The 25107-nt window shown below is 59.7% G+C and overlaps 2 protein-coding genes across 2 annotated transcripts; both read right to left on the bottom strand.

The window, feature by feature from the left end:
- Positions 1 to 1050: 1050 nt before the first annotated feature.
- On the bottom strand, positions 1051 to 5319 carry SERPINF2 (serpin family F member 2). Its single transcript, XM_010228485.2, has 8 exons — positions 5256 to 5319; positions 4717 to 4779; positions 4093 to 4480; positions 3649 to 3792; positions 3367 to 3570; positions 2582 to 2724; positions 1826 to 2030; positions 1051 to 1409 (listed from the first exon to the last, which is right to left on the bottom strand). Exons 1-8 carry the CDS (start codon positions 5313 to 5315, stop codon positions 1084 to 1086), a joined length of 1533 nt encoding a protein of 510 aa, XP_010226787.2. The 5' UTR covers positions 5316 to 5319; the 3' UTR covers positions 1051 to 1083.
- Positions 5320 to 8832: 3513 nt separating this feature from the next.
- Positions 8833 to 19740, bottom strand: WDR81 (WD repeat domain 81). The gene is made up of 10 exons (XM_088530022.1): positions 16185 to 19740; positions 15755 to 15862; positions 15448 to 15638; positions 12666 to 12856; positions 12216 to 12381; positions 11799 to 11964; positions 10821 to 11519; positions 10506 to 10651; positions 10139 to 10318; positions 8833 to 9163 (listed from the first exon to the last, which is right to left on the bottom strand). Exons 1-10 carry the CDS (start codon positions 19738 to 19740, stop codon positions 8837 to 8839), a joined length of 5730 nt encoding a protein of 1909 aa, XP_088386148.1. The 3' UTR covers positions 8833 to 8836.
- Between the last annotated feature and the right edge of the window lie 5367 nt (positions 19741 to 25107).

Genomic DNA, 25107 nt, shown 5'->3' on the forward strand with positions numbered 1-25107 from the left:
GTGTACTAATGCATTAATGTTCGTAGGCCAAATACCCTCCCAATCCCTCTTCCATGGAGCTCATTTCCTAATTCAAAGAATTAGGCCCTTACCCCAAAGCCCTTTGAAGGGTTTCTTCCCCATTCTTCAGCCCAGATGGCCAAAGCTGTCTGGCCTCGGTCTTTAGAGAGTCTTTACTGATAATCCCTTTCACCCTACATCTCTTTTTGTCCTCTGTGATCAGCAAAGATCTGATCCTCCTCAAGATCCCCTCCTGTCTGCGTGTTTCAGGTCCAGACTCTTTTTTCCTCCCTAATCTTTGCACCCAGTCAAGCTGGTTGCCTGTTTCCTTTCTCTGCTGGGTCTTCCAATGCAACGCCCAGAACAAACATGTTCTGCTTCACTCTTTATTATTTTGCCAACATAAAAATTACTAAAAAATACTTTATAAAATATGCCTTGAAAAATCTAACATTTCCCAAGACCCTAGAGTTTCTCAGAAAAAGGACTAGAGATGGGGATGCAAAGGAGTTCCCCTTACTGGAGACCTTCCCACAACAGATCCTGATAACCAAGAAGTGGGAGAGAGGAATATTTGGAAAGAGCTTGTGCCTGGAAGTGTCTGTGACTCATCCCCGGGCAAACAACTGGTCCAGTTCATTCCAAGATCATTTTCTATGTGGGTACAAAGAGACACGGTTTTCAGAGGAACGCTCCGAGGAAGGCATGTTCACAGGAAGCGCCGAGGGAAGAGCAGTATTAATGTCTCTGGCTGTTGGCCAGGCTGCCAGATGCTAATGAAGATTCCAGGCTATGGGAGACACTAAAAGAGTCTAATAAGGATGCTAATAAGAGTCTGGGGACAAGGAAGCCTCCCTTCAGGACTGAGAGCCCTGGAAGGGAAATCCAGGCATGCTTTTCAGGGTCAGCAGAGGGAACTCAGCTAGGAGAAGCTTGTCAAGGCTGGAATGGGATATCCCGGGATTGGTCTTTAGGGATCTGTGAAGGAAACAGACCTTCTATGGCCTTAGAGGGAGGTCTCCAGCAACAGGACACCTGGCTTAGCTGGTAGCGGTCCCAGAACTCCTAGGTTCTGCTCCTCTCTTATTTGGGCATAGGATACTCAGTGACATCTGTGACATTATGTGAGTCCTGTGGCTCTTTCATCTGGGGAGCAGCACTGGGGTTAGGGTTCTGGATGCTGCCTATAAAAAGCGGGATGCCTGTTACTTCATCAAAGATAATGAAGAGAAAGGGTCGGTCGAGGCTGAAGGCAGAGAGTGACCGTGACAACATGACGCCAGTAGCAGCCGATGCTTCCACCCCATCTTCTTTAAGCTCCAATGTAGACTGGTGCTGTATGCTGGATACAAAGAGAGGTTCCTCGGTGATCTTGCGGAGGTCTGGGTTTGTGAACAACTCCTGGAGGCCTATGGAGAAATCAGGCAAAGTTAACGCTTCCCGTTGGGTGCCACAGCCAAAGGTACCTGGAGGAAGCAATTCCCTAACCCGTTACTGCATGTGTTGTCCAACACTGAGGCCTGGAGAACTTGCAGGCAACAGAAATAAAAGCTGCAGTGCAGCCAGGTTCTCCAGCCCTGGACTGCATGAAACCTCAGATGCCTTGGCTAGAAATAAAAGGGATAGTCAATGAAATAGGGCAATAGAAAGAACTCAAAGATCACAAGGAAGTGTGAATGATTAATAATAAGAGCTGAAAGGTTCTGGATGCCATCTGGAACAAGCTGTGAGCACAACTTTACAAGCAAGGTTTGCAGTTTCGAGTGTTAGTGAAGAGATGATCTATATAGATCTTATTCTGCACAAGTCCCGAGAGAGCTCTTACCTATTTGACTGAGAACCTTGTTGAGTTCCAGCTGATAGTCCACCTTTAATTTGGGGATCTTCACTGTGGTGGGTACCTCTTTGGGGAAGAGGCTGCGTAGCTGTTCGTAAGGGAAGTTCTCCAGCACATGAGAAACATTCCAACTAAACTGGTTTGGTACAATGGCCAGGAAACTCATGTTACCCTTGAAGGGAAACTTGGCCACCTGGAAACAAAACCAATGAGAATAATTTATAGAAGAGGCAGGACAGAGTCCAAAAAGTGATGCTATTTTTTTTTTCTATTTTGATTACAGCTAGTCTATCCATAGGAGGAAAACACTCTGGTCAGAAGGAGATGTCTGATTTCTCCAGAGAAGGAAATTTTTGCTGGAATTGCAGCATCCAATTTTGGTGTTTAGTATCATGAAACACATAGGGAGAAAAGTGTGTGCAGACATTGTACCTACTCTTTCACTAGCCATATTCTAAAGGAAAATCAACTGCACACTGTTTGGGGGAATTAGCTTTCCATATTCCTCATTTATCTTTAACTGAGCTTTAAAACTCCATGATTTTCCCACTTACTTCATATCCCTTCTTGATTTTCACAAAGCTGAGAGCAAAGATTTAACTTTCTTGCTAAAAACAAGGACAAAGAATGCTTATTAACTTATTATATGTTGTGTTCCCTGTGAGAATTCATTTGCTTTGAGGAGAGTATAGTTGTACTCAGCGAAATGGAATAGGAAGAGGAACACTCCTAACAGAGCCTTACCTGAATGTCCAAGGGCTCCAGTGTAAACCAGCTCAAGGAGTATTTCTGGGCTTTCATCATCTCAACTGGGACCATGAAATCATTATCAAGGTGGAATATGTCTGGCTCAGTGAGGTTGGCATCAAACTTAGTCCTCCAAAACCCTGTCAACATAAAAGTTGAAAATACAACAAAGTTGAATTCAGACTGGAAAACAGAAACTACCTAGACAACACTGCTCTTATCATGAGTTCTCAGAGAAGGCAGATAGTGATGAGACAAGTAGAAATTACAGCAAAGAGAAGTTGGTACCAAGGCTGGAAAGAAAAACTAACAGCAGGAAGCCCTTATCTTCTAGAGAGGGACTATGGAAATAACAAAGTGAACCAGGATTAATCCTCATGCTTTAGCGTGGGAGATTACTGAAGGCTATGAAGATAAAGTAATGGATGTTTGTGAAGTGCTTTGAAAAACGAAGAGTGTTGCCTTTGTGCTAAGCGCTGTGAAATAGTGCTCCAAGAGCAAGCAAAACGCTTGCAGATTTACCCAGGAATTAAATCTCTGTGAGTATGAGGCAAAAATTCTTCCAGATGCACCTGCTACATTCTGGCTCTGCTGTTAAGCAACGTTTTTAGCACAGGTGGAACAGTTTGGAATCATGAGTATAAAGAAACCCAAGCAAGAGGAACAGTAGATGTGGAGGAAAAGAACAAGCAGATTGACAGAAGACACCATCCAGCTTGGGTGTCTGTTCTAACTATTCCTCGGCACGGTCAGGCTTGAAATGTAAGTCCTGCAGCGCTCACCATGGAAGTGGATAGCACTGAGCAAGAGCATCACTGTGTCCTCAGGGAGCTGGCGTAGGAAGGTGGGTATTTGCCCATTAGTTGCCAGCTCTACCCACTTGTTTATGGCCACGAGGTCACGCTCGCTGTCCCCAGACAGCGTCACCGGCTTGGCCCCGTAGAATCTCTCCGAATCCTCCAGGAACTTCTCTTTAACCTCCAATCCTGGCAAGGGGGGGAGAATCGTGAAGTTAGCAGGACTCGGGAAAGAAAAAAGGCAGGAGAAGCGCAAGCCGTGCTCACCTTTGCGCAGGTAGACGCGCGCCGCGGCGCCGAGCAGGGCCTCCGCCAGCCTCGCGCGCGCGTTGCGCAGCGCGTGGTGCACGCAGGGCACCGGCGCCAGGCGCAGGGCCTCCAGCAAGCGCCGCTCCGTCCGGTTTGCTGCTCCTGGAAAGGGGAATCGAGTTCCTGTTAGTTCATATGAGCTGCTGCAAAGCAGGGGCTGTTGTTCCGGCTGCCCCGCTTAAGGGACACACCGTGCCCTACAAAAGAGGCTGTGGAAACCTGAGAGCAGGAGCCTCAATGAGGGACGCTGAGAGCAGCTGCAATTGTTACAGAACCTAATTAAAGCTACAGGAGTGAAATTAAGGGAAAGGTGCTGCTGTTTAATCTCTGCATTCTGCACATTAGCTCCTAGTACCTCCAGGAGAGAAGCAGGAGCTGCTGCTTTTGCCACTAATAAATTACCTAGTGCCAGGTGAGACAAGGCGAGGGTGATGCTGAGGGGAGACAGGATCACGTTGTTGCTGCTGGGCTCCAGCTGGACCTCTCTGAGGAGATCAAAGCTGAATTTCATCAACCCTTTTGCTAGTCTGTGGCTTTTCTTCCCGGCCTTGTCACAGGTTTTATCTTCGTCCTCATCTTCCTCCTCAGAAGAGCTAACTTCCCCCGGGTCTCCATCACCGCCGCTGCCTGGCGCTGGGGTTGTGGTGGTGGATGGTGTTGTGGGTCCATAAATGTCCTCCCAGGTGTCGGCGGTCGAATCCCTCACCTCGGTGTGCAGCGGGGTCAGAGCCTCTTCGGGGGTATCTGCCGTGGTGATCTCCAGCTGAGCAGCACCGGCCCCTTTCAGGTCCTGGCAAGGAACAAGGACAGCTTGGAGAAGCAGGAGGAACCGCATGGGCTTCCCTGGTGCTTTCCCTGCAGTCACACGCAGCTTGCACAGCAAGCTGAACAAATTGGGATTTTCTTATTCCCCAGCACTGCTAAATTGCCCTGGCTGGGCTCGTCCTAGCTCAGGACAAAGTGGAAAACCACTGCCAATGCCACGGTGTAACCTCAGCCCCTGCATAGGAACCAGACGTCGCTTACCTTGAACTCCACGGCTTTGTCTAAGGAGAGATGCTTCTGCTCAAGGGCATGTGCCAAAGGAAACTGGAAGGAAAAAGGCCAGATAGTTTCCTGTGATTTTCCGTAAGTTGGTTCTCTTTTTCCCCACTCCTAACACATTTCTGTGGATGCAACATTGGCACCACCACAGCTGCAGCGATAACAAGAGCATGGACATGGCTTCAGGATGCAGGGATGGGGCAGTGGGATCCCCCGAGGGGAGGCAGAAATAATCAGGAGCCTGCAGATGCTATGTTTATTTAAACAGGGACCGGGTCAGAAGTGTACAGTGTATCCCCTAGGGAGCCAGCAGTGCAGCTTTGCAATGTCCGAGTTGAAGGGGATGCAGATTTAAAATGAGGAAAAAAGAGTTGTCATTAAACAACTTCCTATTAACCCCTCAAGGTCAGCAACTGGAGCCAAGTTTCCAGAGGTTTACTACAACCATCCGTGTGAATATGGGAACACCCCCGGGTATTTTGGGCTGCGGAGCAAAATCCTGGCCGCGGGACGGGGCTTACCCGGAGGAGGCCGTGCAGGGCGGGCAGGCAGAGCAGCAGCAGAGCCCCGGGCAGCACCATGGTCGCGAGAGGAGGACGGCGCGGAGCGAAGCGGCTCCCGGCTGCGGCAGGATGAGCCTCCTGGGGCTGCGGGGAGGAAAGGATCGGCCCGGCCAAACAGGTTGGCGCTTGTGGAGAGAAGGAGGGAGGTGAACAATGATGCAAAGAAACAACACGAGACACCTGGCTCCAGAGCCAGGGCAGCGAAACCGGAGAGGAGCAGGGGCTGGGACAGAGGCTCCCACGTGAAGCGCTCCTGGATTCGCTGTGCTTGGAAACCCACGTCGCTGAGCCCATCATCTGCGTTCATACGGATTGCAATTTCCCCTATCCCAAGCACCCGGTATCTCCAGGATGAGGCAGGGCCTCTGCTCCTTCCCCATGCAGATCCCTGAGGAAGGGGCAGCCCTGCGCGAGGTGGGAGAAGCAGCAGCCGCAGGACGGGGGACACGGAGCTGCCTCGAGGGGCTGCGGACACCAGCGAGCGCCGCCCGCCAGGGACTGGGCAGGCGGGAAATGCCCGGGCAGAGTTCCCCAGCAATGAGTCCGGGAATGCAGAGTTCGGGAATGCAGAGTCTGGGAATGCAGAGCGTCCTCCCCTTCCCAGCACTCCGCTTCCCCTTTTGCTGGGAAACCCAGCGTCTCCCCTGCGCTCTCTTCTGGGAATGACCCTCTTCCAGGTGAAACCCCACCCCTTTCCCGGCCACCGCTTCTCCCGGCCGCTTTTCCTCGTGAAGCAGAAATCACCTTTCTTAATGTAAACCCTCCGTGCCAAATCCAAAGGCCAGGCCTCAGGATGGCTTCCATGGCACCGGGTTCCTGGGGCTGCTTTCTGCCCTCCGAGCCCTCCTTGCTTTGACCAAGAGCAGCTGCTCAGCACCCCGTTGGGTTCCCCAAACTCGAAGCTGCTTCATTCCCCCTCCTCCTTCACCCTAAATCCTGCTGCTACAAACAGCCCCGAATGCCCCTTTCCACCCCAGTCGTCCCCAGCCTTCAACTCTCTGCCACCTTCACCCCCCTCCCAGAGACTCCTTCCTTGCTCCCCGGAGGAGCCCCCATTCCCAGCACATCCCAGCGTGTCCGTCCCTTACCACAGCGCGCGTCGGAGCTGGGTCTTGGTTTAGCCCGGCCGGCAGCTCTGCGCGGAGCGGCCTCTTGTCCAGCCCACCCCTCCGGCCGCGACCTTCGGCACCACCCCTTATTTGAGAATTCGCAGGCAAATATTGACTCAGAGCATCCGGCTAAACATTTGTTGGGGGGTAAGAGTGAATCTGTGGTGTGTGCGGAGATGGGGAGACAGTTTAGGCTGCTGCACCCCCTGGACGAGGGTGACACTGAAGCTCTGAAACACCCAAGAGCAAAAATAACCCGTGAGGTCCGTGGTGCCCAAGCAGCTGCTCTGCTTTCCTTGTGCTGTGATAGGAATGCCCTGTTTTACCACAGCCTCCAATGAAAACACACGGCTTGGCATCCATTGCCACAGGGCTGTTTGGGGAATTCTCCTTGCCTGCTGTTTATCTCCCAGCTGCAGCAACACGAGGTGCTGCCTGTTAACAGGCGGCTGCGTCGAGAGCAGCTGGTGCCACCCCGAGCACCTTGTGCCGGCCCCGCAACACGCACGGATGCGGGATGAAGGAACCGTCGCCGGGAGACGCAGCCCCAGCAGGGAGAGCTCCGTGCAGCTTTGAGCCTCATGCAGAGGTCAGAGCAACGCTCCCCAGCCCGAGATGTGGCTTTGCCACCTCCTCTGCACGACGGGAGCCACCAAGAAGCAGCGGAGGATGCGAACGGGATTGGAAGCTTCCTTACAAAGTCATCCCGGTCACCCAGGCTTCCTTATGAAAGTCCTTAGCTCCCCAAATCCCTGCAAGAACTGGGAAGGATGGCAGGAGACAGGGCTGAGGTCTGCAGCCATGAACCTAGAACACACCACATGGGGAAGCCCCATGTCCCCGTTTCGGAGAGTCCTACCTTCTCACATCCAGAGCATCTTCACCGCATCCCCCCTGCAGCTTTCCCGGGAATGCAGAGCCAGGAGAGCCGCTGCAGACAGGCCGGCCTGCTGTGCTGCCCTGCGCCGCGCTCGGCCCCTTCCAGCCCGGCACAGAGCCTCCCCACACACACTTCTCTGCATCTCTTTCAAAGAGTTTATTAGAAGTAAATATTTACATCTATTGCAAATGGTTAATAGGCAACACGGGACTGGGAGCTCCCTTGGGAAGGAAGGATAGCGAGGGCCAACTGCTCTCCTCCCCAGCGCCCCGGAGCAGAGGGCAGCTCTGGGGCAGCCTTCCCTGTGCGGATGAACTCACGGCTCCGCGAGGCCCTTTCCCCAACCAGGACAACCGCAGGCTCCTCCTCTGCCAGACAGAGGCTTCCCAGTCTCTGGACACTAGCTTGGATGAGGCTGGAGGATGGGTGGGAAGGAGGCTGCAGCACCAGAGAGGCAACTGCTCCTGGACCAAGGATGAGGGCAGGGAAGAGACAGGCGCATCCCAGCGGGGAAGGTCAGGAAAGGGAGACCATGCTGGATTGGGCCCCTCTTTTCACTCTACAGGCAGTTTGGGGGCAGAATTGAGCACCTTTTTGCTGTCCTGTCCTCCTGCTTCGCTACAAGTCTCATCAGCTCAAAGGGCAGCGGAGAGGATTAGAACGTGCAGCCTTGTTGCACCACACAGAGCACTCCTCACCCTATGGGATGCAGCGCTTCTGGGGCAAGAACCAACAAGAACAGTTCGTCCCTATCTCACTGCTCCAGGAGCCCAAATCCTCATGGAAGTATCTAGTTCTATCATCCCTAGAGAGTCATGTTCCCATCCCAAACTATCCTTCTGCAGCAGTTCGTCCCTAAACAAACCAGTGCAGCAGACGGGGTTCGTGCCTTGGCTGTCCTCCGTTCCCGTCTTTGCCCTACAACCAGCAAGGTGACAAGAAGTGCTTTCACTAACCCCTGCTCCTCCCATACAGGATCCAGCCAGGGCTGCAGAACCTAAAGTTAATGCAGTTCATCCTCCAGGGCCTTGACCCCACAAGGAGGAGATGCCCAGCACCACGCAGCTCCAAAGGTGGCTCCCAGGCCCATGGTAAGCTATTCTAATAAGACTGTTCAGTGCTTCAGGAGTGGAAAGTGAAGGATAAGTGCAGATGGTACTAGCTATACTGTTGTGTTCTTATAAGGACAAGCCCTTCCCCTTCCTGATGGATGGGGAGGGATTGCCATGGTCCACATTTCTCTGGAGAGCAGCTCACAGTCCCCTGAGGAGTCAGGCACACATGGTATGGAAAGCTCCAGACCTCTCTGCAGGGGTCACAGTGACCTACAACGCCCAACGTTTCTCCCAGCAGCAGTAGAGGTTCCTTAACTATGGCTTTTTTTTTCTTTTAAAGATACAGAAAGAGGTTAGAGATGCTTCGCCGAGCGCTCACCAACAAGAACGCCTCCCTCCTGCATCCTGCGTTCGGAAACGTCGCGCTGCCTCCTCTGCGAGCAAAGCTGCTGCCAGCTCCCAGCCCTCCCTCCGGAGCCGCCGGGCGGCCGGTCGCTATGCGAGGAGGCGGATGACGCCGTTGTCCGAGCCCAGCAGGAGGTGGCACTTGGTGGGCAGCACGGCCAGGCTGGTCAGGGTGCCGCGGAAGTTCTCTGAGCTCAGCTTGGTCGTGCTGACGGGCAGAGCCGACGACTGCAGCATGGAGTAGACACCGATCTTGTTGGCCACGGTGCCCGTCACCACCTCGTTGCCGTAGAGGTCGAACGCGTGGATGGGTTCCGAGGCAGATTTGTAGTGGTGCAAAGGCTTCTGCTCCAGTTCTTTCCAGACAGTCAGGGAATGGTCCGAGGAGGAGCTGATGAGCACATTGCCCTCTGCAGCCTGCGTGAGAGGAAGGGCCAGTGAACCAACATTGCTGCAGTAAAAACTGCAAATGAGCTTGGCAAGAAGCAGCCAGCAGTCCAGTAGCCCCAGTGCGATCACTACGGACAGTGCCAGCCATTTCCAAGCAGCTGGTGGTACCGGGCAGGATTAACAAAGCATCTAGGAAAACACTGTTGGCTACAGGGCTCTCTGGTACCTCTATCCCCCTCTGCCACTGTCCAAGAAAAGGGCTGTGCCTCTTCTCAACAGCATCCTGGCTCACAACATCATTAATTCATCAGCTGCTATTACTGCGGTGGGGAAAGAGATTGTCACATGGCCTCTCTCTTCATTAAACCACCTGCCAAATTATCTTCCTTCTCACGGCCATGGAATTGGGGGCCCCTTTCACAGCAGGAAACACTCTGCTGAGGGCAGCAGAAGGCTGGAGCTGCCAATTAGCAGAGCTAGTGAGAGGGTAAACAACCCACAGCAGTGAACTTTGTTTAACCCACACTGGGTCGAGGACACTGCAGTCCCAATGATGCTCCCTGAGGGTGGGTAAATATGGACAAGAGTTATTCATTCTAATGAATAACTAGCGAGGCTCTGCAATGGCAGCCCTGAGGAGAAAGCACCACGTTGGCCTCTTCACAGGGCTCCCCCCTTGCCCCTGCTGCAGGGCACACAGACCTGCTCAGCAGGGCCCAAAACCCGAGAGAGCTGCTCAGGTTGGACCAAGAACACCCATACACAGCAGTGACCAAAGGGCTGGAGGGCCTAGGTGGCTTCTTAGGGACACAGCAAGGGGTGGCAGAAGGCCCAGAGGATGGAGCAGAAAAGCCCTGCCAAGGAGCAGATTTCAGAAGGAGGCAGCACAGCTCAGTGTCCTGGCGAGTGTCATGAAGCAGCCCCCAACCCAGTGCCTTGCGCTCCATCTTCAACCACTGCTGCCTTCAGCGGCGCGAGCCTGATGCCAGCTGAAGCCCTTACCTTGATCTGCAGGATGTCTCCCTCGTGGGCAGGCCACCCACGCATGATGAGCCCCGTCCTGGTGTCCAGCAGCACGAGGAACCCCGAGGAGAAGCCGGCCACGACGCTGCGCCCGTTGGGGCTGACAGCCAAGCAGCGGATGAGCCCCGCGCTCACACCGCTGGCCAGGCGAAACTCGTGCTGCAAGAGAGGGTCAGCCACGGGGGGCAAAAGGACTAAGGGGACAGCAGCGAGGGGACAGGAAACCCTGCAGCCCAGCTGGCATTCCTGGAGCCAGCACTCCTGCCTTTGGAGCAGCGGTGTCGTGTCCCAACGCGCGCAGGTGCCACGGGGCAGCCTGCAGGAGGGCGGTTCACAGGGGCCTTACCTGCAGTCCTGGTTTCCTGTGATCAATGAAACGCAGCACGGAGTCTGCGCTGGCCACAGAGATGCTGTGATAGGGAGGTGGCATCGTGGTCACAGCTGTGATGGGGACTTTGCTGTCTAACTCATCGAAAGTCCGGAGAAGCTTCCCTGTGAAAAATGGCGAAGTTACAGCAGTGGATGCAAGGAGAAAGCACAGAGCAAATCTCTAGTCTCTATTCTGCTTTTTAGCAAGAGCCACCAGGACTCACTGTGGACCTTCAACCTCTAAAGAGGACTGGGCTGACCCTCACCTGGCCATGCCCCTTTCCCTTATTACCTGTGAACTGGTCCCAGATGTGCACGGTCCCATCGCAGCTCACCACGTGCTGCGATGCCTCCAGCTGGCTCACGTAGAAAACAGATTTCTTGTGCTCGGAGTACGTGAACCGGGGCGGCACTTCACTCGTTCCGTCCCCATAGTTGTACAAGGGCCAGAGGCGGACAGTTTTGTCCTTGCTGCCACTAAGAAAGAAGTCCTCACTGCCGAGCGGTGCCACACACTTGATGGCCCCTGAATGCCCTGAGAAACTCTGTAGCTTGATCTGGTGGAAGTGGAAGCGGGGGTCGTGTTGGCTCACCCCAATCTCATACTGCCAGTAGGCCAGCCAGTTCCCACACAACATGTGGGTGCTGCGAGGAAGGTCGTGCTTCAGGGTATCCTCTTCGTTGGATGAGATGGGAATGAAGCCATCGGTGACAGCACTGAGGCGCAGGAAGCCCAGACCCTCGCGCTGTGTGTCCACAGGAACCTGGATGCGATTTCCTACCAGGATGCTCCCAAAAGTGCCGGAGTGACTGTCCTCGTGGTGGCTGGAGAACAGCTCAGCCTTGCGCATATCCTGCTCTGAGCTTGCCATGCTCTGTGTTTGTTCCAGGCTAACCATCTGCAAGCTCTTGGGGTTCACGTTCTCCAGGTAGAGGCTGGCCAACTTCTCCACCAGCGAGTGGTTGGGCACAACCGTCCTGATAACATCGCCTGAAAAGAGACAACACGGCTCCAAGAGAAGGAATTTCCCCACCTTCCTCCCCTACCATCACAGGGCTGTGAACACAACACCCCCCAGGACTGCCACACAGCCCACAGCCAGACCAGCCCGACGTCCCGGTGGGCTCCTGGACCCAGCAAGCAGGCCGAGCCACAGGGAGAAGCTGCAGACTTGACCCAGCAGCCTTCTGAGTGCTGCCTGCGGGCTCATAGCAGGCACGTGTCCATGGAGCTCTCAAAGCTCAGGAAAGGGAAGCAGCCAAGATGTACCTAGCAAGCAGGAGAAGGGGATGTAGGTGACGTAGGCCATCTCGGGACTGAACACCTTCTGTAACTCCATCAGCACCGCTGGGTCCAGGGCCAGCAGCTTCCCGTTGGAAAGAGGCACCTCCATCATAGGTACCTCACAGCTGCTCAGCGACTCTGCCGTCAATCCCTAGAGAAGAGAAAACGGGGAGATTCCCAAGATGAGGCACTCGCACCGTGTCAGGGGTTACACAGACACAGCCTGGGCTGGACACGGCCAGCCCTTGCAGGTATGCCCACCCCGTTCCTGTGGAATGCCCACCCCATTCCTGCGGAATGCCCACCCCGTTCCTGTGGAATGCCCACCCCATTCCTGCGGGAATGCCCACCACATTCCTGTATGCTGCAGGACGGCGGGAGCGTCTCTCACAGGGCACTGACCTGGTCTTGCAGCTCCTGCAGCAGCGAGAAGGCCCCAAAGAAGTTTCTCACAGTGTCACTCAAATGTTGCTGCACCATCTCCTGCCCAATCCGCAGGCAGATCAAGGCAATTAGACTGATTGTCTTAACACACAGGACAACACGGGCCTGGGCACCACTGGGGAAACTGAAGAGGACATGTGTTATGATTCCCACACGTAGCCCTTTTCCCTCTATTTGATGCTTCCTGCCCTCCCTGTGTTTCCAGGGAGGCAGCGTTTTCAGCAGGTCTTGGCTGGTACAAGCTCTCGTACATGCTATGCACCAGCACAAGAATGTGCCCGTCAGGGTAGGAAAAGCTCCACAATCCTCAGATTCCTAAGACCCTCACAGAACGATTCCCAAATCCTGGATTTGGAGGCGTGCCCATTCTCGCTGGAGACCCCAAGCAGAGCGAACGGCAGCACTTACCCCACAGTGGGCGACGTGAGGGAGCCCAGCACGGGCAGCAGCACCTCCTGGCTGATCTTGGGCAGGATGTCCATGAGCGTCGTGTCCGAGAGGCACACCACGATCCTCCGGGCGAGCGTGACGGCGGCCAGGAGCCCGGCCTCCTTCCGACTGTTGAGCCGGCCGCCGCCGGAGCCGCCGCCGGGAGCCACCTGTGCAGGGAGAAATCATAGAATCATAGAATGCTTAGGGCTGGAAGGGACCTCTAGAGATCATCTAGTCCAACCCCCTGCACACGCAGGGTCACCTAGAGCACGTGGCACAGGACTGCGTCCAAGCGGGTTTGGAAGATCTCCAGAGAAGGAGACTCCACAACCTCTCTGGGCAGCCTGTTCCAGTGCTCTGTCACCCTCACTGTTAAGAAATTTTTCCTTAAGTTCCTGTGGAACTTTTGGTGCTTCAGTTTCTGGCCATTTCCTCTAGTTCTGTTGGGGGTCACCAGTGAAAAGAGGCCAGCACCATCCTCCTCACTGCCTCCCTTGAGGTACTTCTAGACACTGCTCAGGTCCCCTCTCAGCCTTCTCTTCTCCAGGCTGAACAGGCCCAGCTCCCTCAGCCTCTCCTCATAGGGCAGATGTTCCAGGTCCCTGATCATCCTCGTAGCCTTGCTCTGGACTCTCTCCAGCAGCTCCACATCCCTCTTGTCCTGTGGAGCCCAGAACTGGACACAATACTCCAGATGTGGCCTCCCCAGGGCTGAGTAGGGGGGCAGGATCCCCTCCCTCGATCTGCTGGACACGCTCTTCTTAATGCACCCCAGGATCCCATTGGCCTTCTTGGCCACAGGAGCACACTGCTGCCTTATGGTCAACTTAAATCCCCCCATGCCAGGGCGCTCTGTGTGCTCAGGCCACTATCCCCCCTGCAGGACACATCCAGGGTGATCCCAGGATCATCGGGGCTCCAAACCCGGCACAACTGTGCTCAGGAGGGGGCCCTGAGCACAGAGGCAACAGCAACTCCAGGGGATGAGCCCAAAGACGAGGGCTGCCAGGAATATGTTGATTCCAGAGAGGAGCTTGGAAAGAATGGGGCACAACATGCCCAAACTCTCACGCGTCCTCCGGAGAGCACCTGCCTGCTCCCACAGTTGGGAATTTGGAGGCAAAGCAGATCCCAAAGGATCACCTGCTTGTACTCAGACACCACAAATCATCATCTGCCAACACAGCAAGAGGGCAACACTGTCACATCCAAGCGACTTGTACCACGAATCAGTGTTTTCATGTCATACCCTGTTAAGCCTGGGTGCACAGACGGTGGAATAATCTGCATGGAATTTCCAAGGCACAAAATACAGGCAAATTTGCTGCTGATTTCTAGAAATCCGACTGTGATAACATCACAAGGAGAGGAGTGTGTTTTTTGCTGACGCGGGTACCGATGCTGGCGACAGAACGACCAAACAGCTAAGAATGCCAGCAGCAACACGAAACGGTATCTTTCTAGATTGTCCTTTCTCCCAAGTAATGCTCCTAGGCAAGCCAAACACCAAAGAAAAGAGCCAGCAACAAAAACAGCAAACAATTCCCAGTTTCCGCTATATTTCTTGTACACCCGCCATCTTCCAGCTCATCACAGGAGCTCACAAAATATCCACTCTGCCAAATTCTGCAAGAATGATTGACTTTTTGTCATCCTTTTTGTGATCCTCAAGTTTCGCTGCTTTAATATGAGGTTGCTAAATGCTGTTCACAGAAATATTAATCCCCCCTCCTCGCTCCTGTGCAATAATTTAAATGGTAAGGAAAAAAAAAAGGAAGAAAGAAAAACAGAACAGCTGGAGCTATGATTGCAACTGGGTGGAGAATGATTTTCTTAAAAATGGGATTTTTTCCCCTGAAAAATCTTCCCTTCAACACTGGAAAAACTGACAATGTTTTTTTTCTTTAAATGAATAGCCATGGCCTCTCTGCCTCCAAGTTTACATTATCAAAAAGCTATTAAAGTTTTCCATTTAAACAAGAACCAGTAACCAAAATGTTAATGACCACTGAAAAAAAATGTAGTATGAAAAATAAGCCTGTTTAAAACATTCTCTCTTTTCTGATGAAAATAGATTTGTTTTTCTACCAGCTGTATTACACATTTCCTTCTTGCTATTCAGCTAAGAATTTCAAGATGAAAAGTTTGCAAGTCTTGCCAGCATTTTTTTTAATTCAGCTGAAAAACCTCCTTTAAGCTCTCCCAAGCTGTCCCCTATCTACCTATACAGACCTCTAAAAATCCCACAGCAGCCAAGTCGCCCTAACTGCTGATTGTCACAGTCCCACCTTGGTGCCAGCCCTGTTTTGGCAAAGCAAAAGAGCAGAACGTTTTTGTGGGGGTTGTAGACGCCAGCAAAGGGTCTCACGAGGAAAGCAGGAAGGGGCATGGAGGGCTTGTGGCAAGCAGTGGTCAGATGCAGGTCCACGGCAGCCTCGGTTTGCTAAGCCCACGTTTGCAGCCGTGGATTTTGCTGGAAGTGGTTGGGAGCTTGTGGACGGAGCTGGAAGTGCCTCTTCTGGCTGCATCAGTGCGGTTCTCCTCAACCAGTGCTCAGCAGCTCCAACAGCAGGAGCTGCTCAGCCCACGCTGGCCCTGGGAGAGTTCAACTGAGCACCAGCTTTTAGCAAGGAAGCTCCCAATGAGGCTGGCCCCCGTTTTCCGTGCATCCTCTTGCCTCTTTGTATGCCCACAGCTCTGCTCTCGATGCAGCTCTCATGGTAACATGCACAAGAAGGGGAGAAAAAGCCATACTAACCAGGTAGCTGATGTAGGGCAGGTACTGGTAGGTGAGGACAGGCTCTCCGTACAGGTAAGCCACGTGCACGAGACAGGCCAGCACCGGCTTGGACACCTGGTCTCCCAGCACTGGCCGTTTTTGGTAGATATTTCCTGCACTCAGAGGCCCGTTCTCATCGGTGCTTGGTACAAACTGCTGCCTGGTGGGGCCTGCCGAGAGAAAACAGCAGCTGAAGCAGCAGAGTGCACCAAGCCACGAGGCCCGCGTGCTGCGGACACGGGCAGAGAGCAGGGCACGAACCCCGGCCTCGGAGAGGGAACGTTACCGATGTAGCAGGACGTAAGCAGACGGAGCAGGTTCCTGGCTATGAACCGCGACGTTACAGTGGGGCCCAGCTTGGCCGAGAGCCACCTCAGCATCTTACAGGTCGTGTCTGCAAAACAAAACCAGTCGCAGGGCCTGGCACGCTGCAGATTAGCTATCGCCGGCTGCTGCCCATCCCGGGCTGCTTTATCAGCAAAGTGTAACCGTCCTTCCACCCGACACCTCCTACGGCAGCCGCCCTGCAAACATGTCAGGGTGTCCCCACGCTTCCATGCAGATCTTTTGCACTGGTTTTAACATGGTTCCTGAGCTGGGACTATAGATACCCCTCAATCTGGATCCTCTTTTACCGGACAGGGCTGTGTCTGCCTTTACCCCACACTCTGCTTTGCTAGGTGCAGCAGAAAGGCCACCCGCCCCCAGGGCCTTACCCAGGAGTATTGTCTGCTCTTTGTCATCGGAGTGATCCGGCAGCTCCTCTCCCTCCCCATCCTCTGGCTCGCTGCTGTCATCAGCCAGAGTGACATCCACGGCGGCAGCAGCATCCACGGCCAGAGTCAGCTCCATATCAACTGCAGCATCATCATGCTCCTCTTCTTCATGCTCATCCCCCTCCTCCTCCTCCGACTCCTCGCTCTGTTTCAGATCCTGGCTGCTGTCCACGGACTTCAAGCTGCTCTTGTCCTTCTGGGAATCGCCATCCGCAGGTCTCTCCTCCCCCAGGGACACTTCGCTGGCGCTGCTCTTGTCACTCAGCCGCCCAAGGCTGAGCGATTCCTGCTCCTGGGGCTGCAGGGACTCCCCAACGTAGAGGCCGCTCTGGAAGTCCTCGCTCTCGGGCAGGTAGGCCTGGTCGTGGAAGCTCACGCCGGACGTGTAGTCGAGGAGGTCGAGCGCAGCGGAGCCGCGATCCACGTCCATTTTCATCTCCTCCCCAAACACACACGACACCGGACTGTCCCCGCCGCTTTCGTCGTCTTCAGCCGTGCCGAGAAAGGACTTGCTCTCCTCCCGCGAGCTCTCGATGCCAACGAGGATCTGCAGGATGTGGGGCAGCAGGTTCAAGAGGAAGGACTGCAGCCCCAGGCGCACGATTAGCTGGGCCACAAAGCAGTCTGTGTACAGGTAGAACCTGCCGTGGCGATAGCAGGGGGTCTCGTATGCTCCGATCAGTGGCTTGAGCAGGTATTTATTGGCATTTTTAGGACCCAGGGATTTAGCTATAGGTTCAAAGAGGTACCATGCTGCATAGACAGCGGTATTCTCCTCGGACATCAGGGATAATATGAAAGGCAGAAGAATCTCCAAGCCCTCGGGAGTGATTTCAGAAAGGATACCCTCTAGCTGCTGCCACAGCTGGAAAACAAGTTCCCGGCCCTGACCTTCATCCTCTACCTTCTTTGCCTGGTAGGTGCAAATGAATTTGTGCAGAGTTGGGAAATACGAGGGGAAGGGAATGATGGAGCTGAAGGGGCTGAGGAGCTGTGTGGGACAAGGTGGGGGGAGGCCCTGGGAAACGGGATTGTATTCGAACAACCACATCGTGCCCTTGCCCTCCCTGGTTTTCAGAAGCTTCTCCACAGGCACGCTGAGCTGCAGCAGGACTTGCAGCACGTGCTGGAGCGGGGCTGGGATCTCCTTGGGATGGTAGCGGCACAGATTACGCACCATCAGGAACCGCTCCAGCAGGGACGCATCGGGCTTCGAAGGGCGAATCCTTGGGGCAAAGATGATCTCGGCTATCAGAATGCCCAAAGCTTGCATATCCCTTTGGAAGAGGTCTGAGAGACCCAAAGGTTGCTCTTCGCATGGCTGCTCCATCAACTGCATCTCACTGCTTAAGCCTTTAACCAAGAAATTGTCCAATTTCTCCAGTTCTTCCAGGGCCTGGAGTGGATTGAAGCCTTCAGGAAGTGTGATCTTCAGGCCATCCCTGTCAGCCGGATCCACAGCACCTGCTTTGCTCCGACGGAGAGGTCGGACACCTGAGGTTTTGCCTTCTGCGGCGTACGCAGGGAGGCTGGAGGGCTGTGCTGAAGGCAAAGTGGCACCAGGCTGATCAGCAGCTCTGCTAGGAGCAGGAATTGAATCCAGGGCTTCCATGCCTTGCTCCAAATCGTCCTCTCCAGCGATAGGTTTCTCCCCAGACCAGCTGGTTTCACTAGGGGTAGCCTCCAGCACCAGCCCGTTAACTGCATCAGTCACCTGGCCCTGGACCTCCTCCAGAAACACAGTCTCCCGGATATTCTGGAGAAGAGGCCGAGCGATGGTTGGAGCCTCAGCCGGTGTGTAGGCAGGTCCCACCATGCGCCTGGGATGCGGCTGGTCGAAGAGCTGCACGACCCCGTAGGTGGTCAGGTGCGTGTGGTTGTCTACGAGATGGAGGCAAACGTTCTTCTCCTTGACAGCATCCTTCCCCAGCAGCTTGTACCCAAAAGTGAGATCAATCCAGTGGTGGAGATCCTGAGAGACTTCCCGGCTCTCAAGCAGCGTGCGGTGGACTTCAATGAACTCCTCATAGGAGCTGCACCAGGACGGCACGTCCAGGTCAGGCATGTCGGGATGGATGGATCGGAAGATGGAGGGGTCTGTGTAAAACTCAGGGATGCACTCGTCCGGAGTCCAGCTCTGCATGCGCTCCATGCTGGCTGGATACTCATTGGGCTCCCACTGGGACCTCACATGGCAGCACAGCACTGCCTTGGGTGTCCTCCGAGCCGTGTAAACATAGTACGTGATATCCGAAAGGACGTCTGAGATGTGATGGGGGACGTGAAGCTGCTCCCCACTTGTTCCACCAGCAACAAACGCCTGCTTGGTCATCTCATAGGTGAAGTCCAGTTGCTTGTCTCCCTTGTTGAGACGGAACTTGGATTTCCTCAGGTCCCTGAACTTGCCATTTTTGGTGGTGAAGTCCACCACCCACGGAAGAACCGGGTGGTAATTGGGGTCTCCCATTCTCCTCCCTGCCAAACTGTTTAAACGCATAAGGTAGTCAAAGTTGCTAACTCGCCCGTGTACCCACTGCAACACCAGGTCCCGGAGGTCCTTCTGGCAGGTTGTGCAGCCAGCCTCCTTGGCACGCGCGCCAGCGCCGCTTTCCTCACTTGTTTGCTTGGAGGCACCTTCCAGATGCTCTTTTTCCTCCCTTGGCCTCTCGTACTCGCTGAAGTTCACTCGGAGCCGGCTGCACAGCTTCTCATCCACCACCACGTCGCGAAGGGAGAAGGCGCCGCAAGCCAGGCCTGCCTGGTGACAGGCCCTCATGGCCTGCAACACATGGAAGAGGAGGAAGAGGATTTTGGCGTGGCTGTTGGTGAGCTTGGCCGGGCTGAAAGTCACCACGTCGTGCAAGCAGTACTGCACGTACGGGAAGACGACGTAGAGCATGTCGGCGGACTCCAGGAGCGCCTCCGCGTGCAGCACGTTGGGGCAGGGTGCCTTGGCGGCCGCGTCCCTGGCGGGCGACGCGCCGAGCGCGCCCTTGCCCACCTGCAGCACGGGGCAGCCGTAGGCTCTCTGCAGCGCGGCCCTGAGCGCGTCCAGCGCGGGCACGGTGGGCGGCGCGTGCGCGTGGCAGTAGGGCCGCACGTAGCGGCCGTGCGCCCGGCCCCACAGGTTGCGGTAGTTGTGGGCGGCCACGTCGCGCATGAAGCCGTGCAGCGTGTCGCCGGCGCGCGGCTCCGCGGCGCCGGGCGGCGGGCGCAGCGGGTAGCTCAGCGCGTCCTTCCGCAGCCCGTGGATCTCCACGCGGGTCCAGCCGGCGGGCAGCTTCTGCACCGAGTGCTGCAGGAAGGTCCTCACCTCGCCGTCGCTCAGCCCCTCGGGCCGCGGGCACAGGCCGGGCAGCACGCGCCGCTCGCGCAGGCTGCACAGCCACTTGGCGGGCACGAAGGCGGCGGCGCGGCGGCCCTCGGCGGCGGCGGGCGCCAGCTGCCGCCGGTCGATGCCCAGCTCCCGCTCCACCTTCCGAAGGAAGCCCTCCATGGCGGCGATCCTGCGGGGCCCAGGCGGGAGGGTGAGCGCGGACGCGGCCCCCGCGCTCCTCCAAAGAGCCCGGGGGCTGCCCCCGCGCTCGGCGCCCCCCTCGCAAGCCAGGGGAAAGAAAGAAAGAAAGAAAAGAGATAAAAAAGGGGAAAATGACAACACGGGGAGGCTGCTGTGAGGAGCGGGGGGAAGAGGTCGGTCCCGGAGAGGGGGGAACGCGGTGGCGGCGGCCTGGGAGGGATGGGGCGTCCGCGCTGTCCCCGGGGCGCCCGTCGCGGTCCCCTCCCCGCTCCCCGGTACCTGCGCGCGGCCCCGCGGGCCCTCAGGCGCGGCGGGCGGCGGCGGCCCCGGCCATGTTGATCAGGTGACGGCGGTCACATGCGGCGGCGCCATGTGGCCGCGCCGGGGCCGCCCCGAGCCGCCCGCCCGCCCTCCCGGCGCCGAGACGCCGCCTCGCGCGGGGGTGTCGCGCGGAGCTCCCGGCCTCGCGCCCTCCAGGGGCCGCCGGCTGCAGCCGCCGCCTCCACAGCGCCCGCACTAGGAGGGGCGGCCGAGCCGAACCCCAAGGGCGGGCGGGGGTCCCGGTGGGACGGCCCTTCTAGCCCCGGTGGGCGCGGAGCGAGCCCCGGTGGCGGCGCGCGCGGCCAGGACGGGGCCGCTCTCCCCCGCCGGCGAGGGGGGAACACCGGGGCTGCACCCACAGGGGAGTCCCGAGCAGCCCCCGCCGCGCCGAGGGGGCGGCCCCGGGCACCGCACCGGGCACGGGGCTCCCTCCAGCGGCCGCAGCCCGCGCGGCGCCGCGGCGGGGAGAGGGGTGCACCGGGGGGGCCCAGGCGTCCCGGCGGCGGCGGTTACGCAACGGCGGGGCGCGGTGCCTATACATGGGCAGGCGGCGGCGCCGGGGCCCCCGCGCGGCCGTGACGCGGCGTCGCCACCAGCTGGCTGAGGTCACGGTGACGTCAAAGGCGCTCCGGGCTGTCAGCTGGAGCGCGCCGGGCCGCGCTGACGAGGCGGCCGCCCTTAAAGGGGGTCGCCGCGCCCGGCGGGCCCCACCGGCGCCAGGTGAGTGCCCGGCCCCGGCGGGGATGGGGAGGGCAACGGGGCTGCCCCGACGCCCGTGGAGGAGCCTCGTGGTGGTGGTGGGGGGGGAAGCGGCGTGAGACTGACCCCGCTCGGGGGTCCTGGCTCGGTGGCCACCGGAGGGGCCCCCCGGGCTCAGGTGCGGGAGTGCCGAGGCCGGGACAGGCGGGCGGCCTTTGCCTATGGCAAGTGGAGGCCGAGGCCGCCGCGCTGCCCGCGGGGTTCCCGTTCTCGAGCCGCGGCGCCTCCCGCAGACGGGCGAGCGGGAGGCGCTCCGGGGCCCGGCCGGGCCGCCCTCCGAGCGGGCCTCGAGGAGAGGCAGATGCTGCCTCGGCCCCGCGAAGGCCTCGGGGCCCGGGAGGATGAGCAGCGGCGGGGACTGCAGCTCGGCTCCTGCGGAGGGGAGAGAGGCCGGGCCCGAGGGCAGAGGGGGCGCTCTGGGGTCTCCTCCGGGGGAAGGGCGCCCCCCGGGTCCGGCCCGGTGCCGCCCCCGCCGCGGCCCCTTTAAGAGGGCGCCCGGGGCTGCGGGCGGGCAGCGCCGCATGCGGCGGCGGCGGCGCGTGGGAGTCACGTGGGCGGGATGTGGAGCCAGCCCATTGGCCCCCCCGCCCCCCCTCCCCGCCGCAATCAGCTGTTACTGGGGCGAAGGGCAGGAAACGGCCTTAAAGGCGCAGGCACCCGCCCGCCCTCTCCCGCCAGGACCGGCCGCGCCGGAGCCGCAGAGCCCGAGCAGCCCCGGGACCGGGCGGAGCATCCCCCGCCGCGGCCCCGGTCGCACCGACCCGCAGCCGCCCCGCTGCCCTCGACAGGCGGCGCAGGGAGGGCGCGGCCCCTTTAAAGAAGTTGTCCAGTCATCGCGCGCCCGCGCGGCGCTGCCAAGTCATTGGGTTCAGCTGAGTTCCCCGGGCCCCGCCCCCCGCGCGTGCCCATTGGCCCTCGCTGTGGAAGCTTCACTTCTGATTGGCCGCCAACTTGGGGCAACTTCTCGGAATCGCCGCGCGTCGCTGCCATGGGCTCTTAAAGGCGCCGCCGGCGCCTGGCGGAGGTCAAGAGGGGGCGGCCGCCGTGGGCCGCCCTCAGCCCTGCGCCCGCCTCGCAGGCCGGGCGGGGGAGCAGCGACGGCGGGGAGCAGGGGCCGGGGCCGCGCCCGGGCTCGGGAGGGGAGTGGACGTGGGTTGTCCCGGCGGGGCCTGGCCCTTTAAGAGCCGCCCGGCCCTCCCCGCGTCCCCTCGCTTCACCCGCTTGAAAATGCCAACTCACAGCACGCGGGGCACGCCGGGAGCGCCCCGCGGCGCGAACTACCGCTCCCGGCGTGCCCCGCGGCGCGGCACCGCCCCGCCCGTTCCCTAGGCAACCGCCGGCCGCCCGGTTGGACGGGGCGGCCGCCAGCGCGGGGGCGGGCGGGGTGGGGCGCGGGCTCTGGCCCCCCATTGGCTGTGCGGCGGGCCGTGCCGCGCTCCCATTGGCGGCGGCGCGCGGCCATCAAGGCGGGGGCGGGTCCGCGCGGCGATTGGCCGAGGGCGGGGCCGGTGGGTGGCTGCGTCATGACTCCGCCAGCTGATCCGAGACGGGAGCCGGCGAGCGCGGGGGGAGGCGGCGGCGCCGCCGGTGCCGCGGCGGGTGCCCAGGTGGGTCCGGCGGGGCCGCGCCGTGGGCGGAGCGGGTCGAGCCGGGGCCGTGGGCGCATCCCGCGCGGTGCCCCGGGAGCGCCGGGCCGGGCAGTCGGGGCGAGCCCCGCGGTGCCCGGTAGCCCCGTCGGGGAAGGTCACCTTCCCCCCGGCCGCGCGCGGCGGGAGCGGCGGGCTCGGTTCCCCCCGGCGCGGCGCTGGCGGGGGCCGCGGGCGCCGCCCCGGCCGCGCGGCCTCGCCCCCGTGAGCGGCGGCGGCGGCGCTGGCGGGGGAGGGGGCGCGGGCCGGGGCGCCGCCCCGCGCTGCTCCGCGCTGGGGGGTCCCGCTGGGGCGGGCGGCGGCGCCGGGGCCGCCCCGCGGCGGGCGGCGGCCGCGCCGGGGTGACCTTCACTCCGGGGCCGGGCGGGGCAGACTTTGCCCCGGGGCCGCGTCCCGGCGCGGGCACCGAGCGGAGCATCCCGGGGAGCGAGGAGGAGGGTCCGGGTGGCCCGCGGCGGGGGAGGGCCCCGGTTCATGGCGGCGGGATGGGGCGGGGGGCAGCCGGTTTAATCCTGGCGTCGCCGCCTTTACCAGCCGGGCGGCTTCCCCGGGAAGAGACTCCTCGCTTGGGGGAGTGTCGGTTTTACCGGGAAGGGGGGGGTCTCCCTGGAGTCCCTTTGCCCCCCCTGCGGGGCCCCTCGGTGCTGGGGGGGGCTCCCGGTTACCGACCCGCCCCCACCCCCCCCCCCGCGCTGGCGGCGGCGGGTGCTGATTCACGGCCCCGCGGGGGTGGAGCAGCGGCGGGACCCCAGCGGCGCCGCGCGCCGGAATCCGCACCAGATGTACCCGGCACGCCAGGAATGCGCGGCATCCCCGGCGGGCCCGGCGCCCGGCCAGCCGCTGCCGCCCGCCGCGGGGCTCCGGCCTGCCCGGCCCTTCCCGGGGGGCACCGGGCCCAGCGGGACCCTGCCGGGGTGCCAGGCCCGCGGGGACGAGGCCGAGGGGAGGATGCTCCGGGACGGCCGCCTTAGCCGCACGAGGGGCCGCCGTGGCGGCTGCTTGGGAGGTCCGAGCCCCGCTGGAGCTGCCGGGGAGTTTCCCAGAACTCGGTGCCCGCCGCCGAAGTGCTGACAGCGCCGACAGCGCCTCGGGTTTTTCCAGGGAGGAGCAGCAGGAGGAGGAGGAGGAGGGAAGACGCGGGGTCCCGAGCTGGCCCGGGCGCCTCGTGCTCTTCCAAAACGCCCCGGAGAAGCTCTGCTCCCGCAATTCCCCCGCTGCTCCCGCAATTCCCCCGCTGCTCCCTTGGCAGCGGCGGCCGCCCCAGTGTCTTCCTTGGCAGGCGGCTCCTGGCCCGCGGCCCGGTGGGACCCGGCCGGGCGCGCGGCCCAGGGCAGCGCCCGGGGAAACCTCCACCTGCCCCGGTGCCGCCGGGCCGGGCTGGCGGCAGGGCCCGCGCGGCGGCTCCGCTCCTCGCCCCGGCCTCCCTGCCGAGGCCGCCGTTCCTGCGGGAACGAGCTGCCTTATCTCTGTTTTCCAGCAGAAACGGCCTTGATTTTTCTTTTTTTTTCCCCTGTCTCTGCGTGGCGCTGGCGTGAGGCGGGTTCCGGGGCTCACTGCGGGTGCCGGAGCAGAAGCACCGGGAAAGGAGAGGGCAGGGGAGGCCGAGCCGGGAAAGAGCCGTGACCATCCCCAGAGCCCCTGTAGCAGCCCGGGGGTGACTCGATGCCCTGGCCCCCGTGGTGGCCGCTCTCCTTGCCCAGCACCGCGGGGCTTCCGCCACCCGGGAGCAGCAGCTCTCCCCGCGTGGACCGGGCACCCGTTCCGTGCCGGATCCCGGCTCTGACGTGTGTGTTTCTTCCCCAGCTGCCGGCCCGGCTGTCGCGCTCCTGGCTAACAGCACCAGTTCTTCAGTGGCAAGCTTTATGTCCTTCTCTAGTAGCTAAAGCTGCCAGTTGAAGAACTGTTGAACGTAGCCACTCTCTTCTTGTCCCTGGGCTGCCGGATGTCGCCGGGATCCGTGTCCGGGATGAGCGAGTCGGAGGCACCCGACGGACGGACCCCTCTGCGCGCTGAGCTCCTGGGATGAAGAACCTGCAGCCTCCGCACGGAGCCTCGGCCGCGGGATGCCCCGAAAGTCACAGGCTGTGGCGTGGGCAGCGGGGTCACCCCCGCGGGGTGACGTGACAAACCAGAGGGACATTAAACGTTGTTTCGCTTTGCGCGGCGCCTTTGGGGAAGTTTGTCACCGGGGGCTCCCCGGAGCCGCGCGCCGGGAGGATGCGGCGGAGGTGGTGCCGGTGCAGTGGGGTGGTTGGGAGGGAGCCGTGAGCTGGACGCCCCTTCCCAGGTGAGCAGGGCCCTGCGGCGGGATGGAGCCCGGGGCAGGAAGGGGGCCGGCTCCGGAAGCGGAGCCGCGCGGGCCGCGCTGGGTGTGGTGGAGCTGGCGCCGGGGCTGACTCAGGGCCGAGTCACGCAGTGCCCGGGACGGGTCGGCGCTTCCAGGAACCGCCGGGGCCGGGCACCGTCCGCGCGGGCACCTCGGCGTGGGGCGGGCAGCGCCGCGGCTCCCTGCTGCATCCTCACCCCATTCCCGGGCACGGCTGGGGGGGATGCAGCAAAGCTCCCCGGAGCGGATCCCAGCCCTGTGCAGCCAGGAAGGCTCCCTGGGAGCCTCTGTGCG

Source organism: Tinamus guttatus, unplaced genomic scaffold, assembly GCF_059628265.1.
Source record: "Tinamus guttatus ecotype Peru unplaced genomic scaffold, ASM5962826v1 Tinamus_guttatus_pri_ptg000356l, whole genome shotgun sequence".
NCBI classification, from domain to species: domain Eukaryota; kingdom Metazoa; phylum Chordata; class Aves; order Tinamiformes; family Tinamidae; genus Tinamus; species Tinamus guttatus.

Bases quoted from the DNA above. Each gene is read 5' to 3' on its own strand.
- WDR81 (XM_088530022.1), bottom strand. From the start codon at position 19,740: ATGGAGGGCTTCCTTCGGAAGGTGGAGCGGGAGCTGGGCATCGACCGG. The intron at 12,857-15,447 runs GTTAGTATGGCT...CTCCCTGCACAG, and splicing joins TGCCCTACATCAGCTACCTG to GTGGCTCCCGGCGGCGGCTC. The intron at 10,319-10,505 runs GTAAGGCCCCTG...CCTCTCTTGCAG, and splicing joins ACAGGAAACCAGGACTGCAG to CACGAGTTTCGCCTGGCCAG.
- SERPINF2 (XM_010228485.2), bottom strand. From the start codon at position 5,315: ATGGTGCTGCCCGGGGCTCTGCTGCTGCTCTGCCTGCCCGCCCTGCAC. The intron at 3,571-3,648 runs GTGAGCACGGCT...CCCCCTTGCCAG, and splicing joins GCGCGTCTACCTGCGCAAAG to GATTGGAGGTTAAAGAGAAG. The intron at 2,031-2,581 runs GTAAGGCTCTGT...TTTTGTTTCCAG, and splicing joins TGGAGCCCTTGGACATTCAG to GTGGCCAAGTTTCCCTTCAA.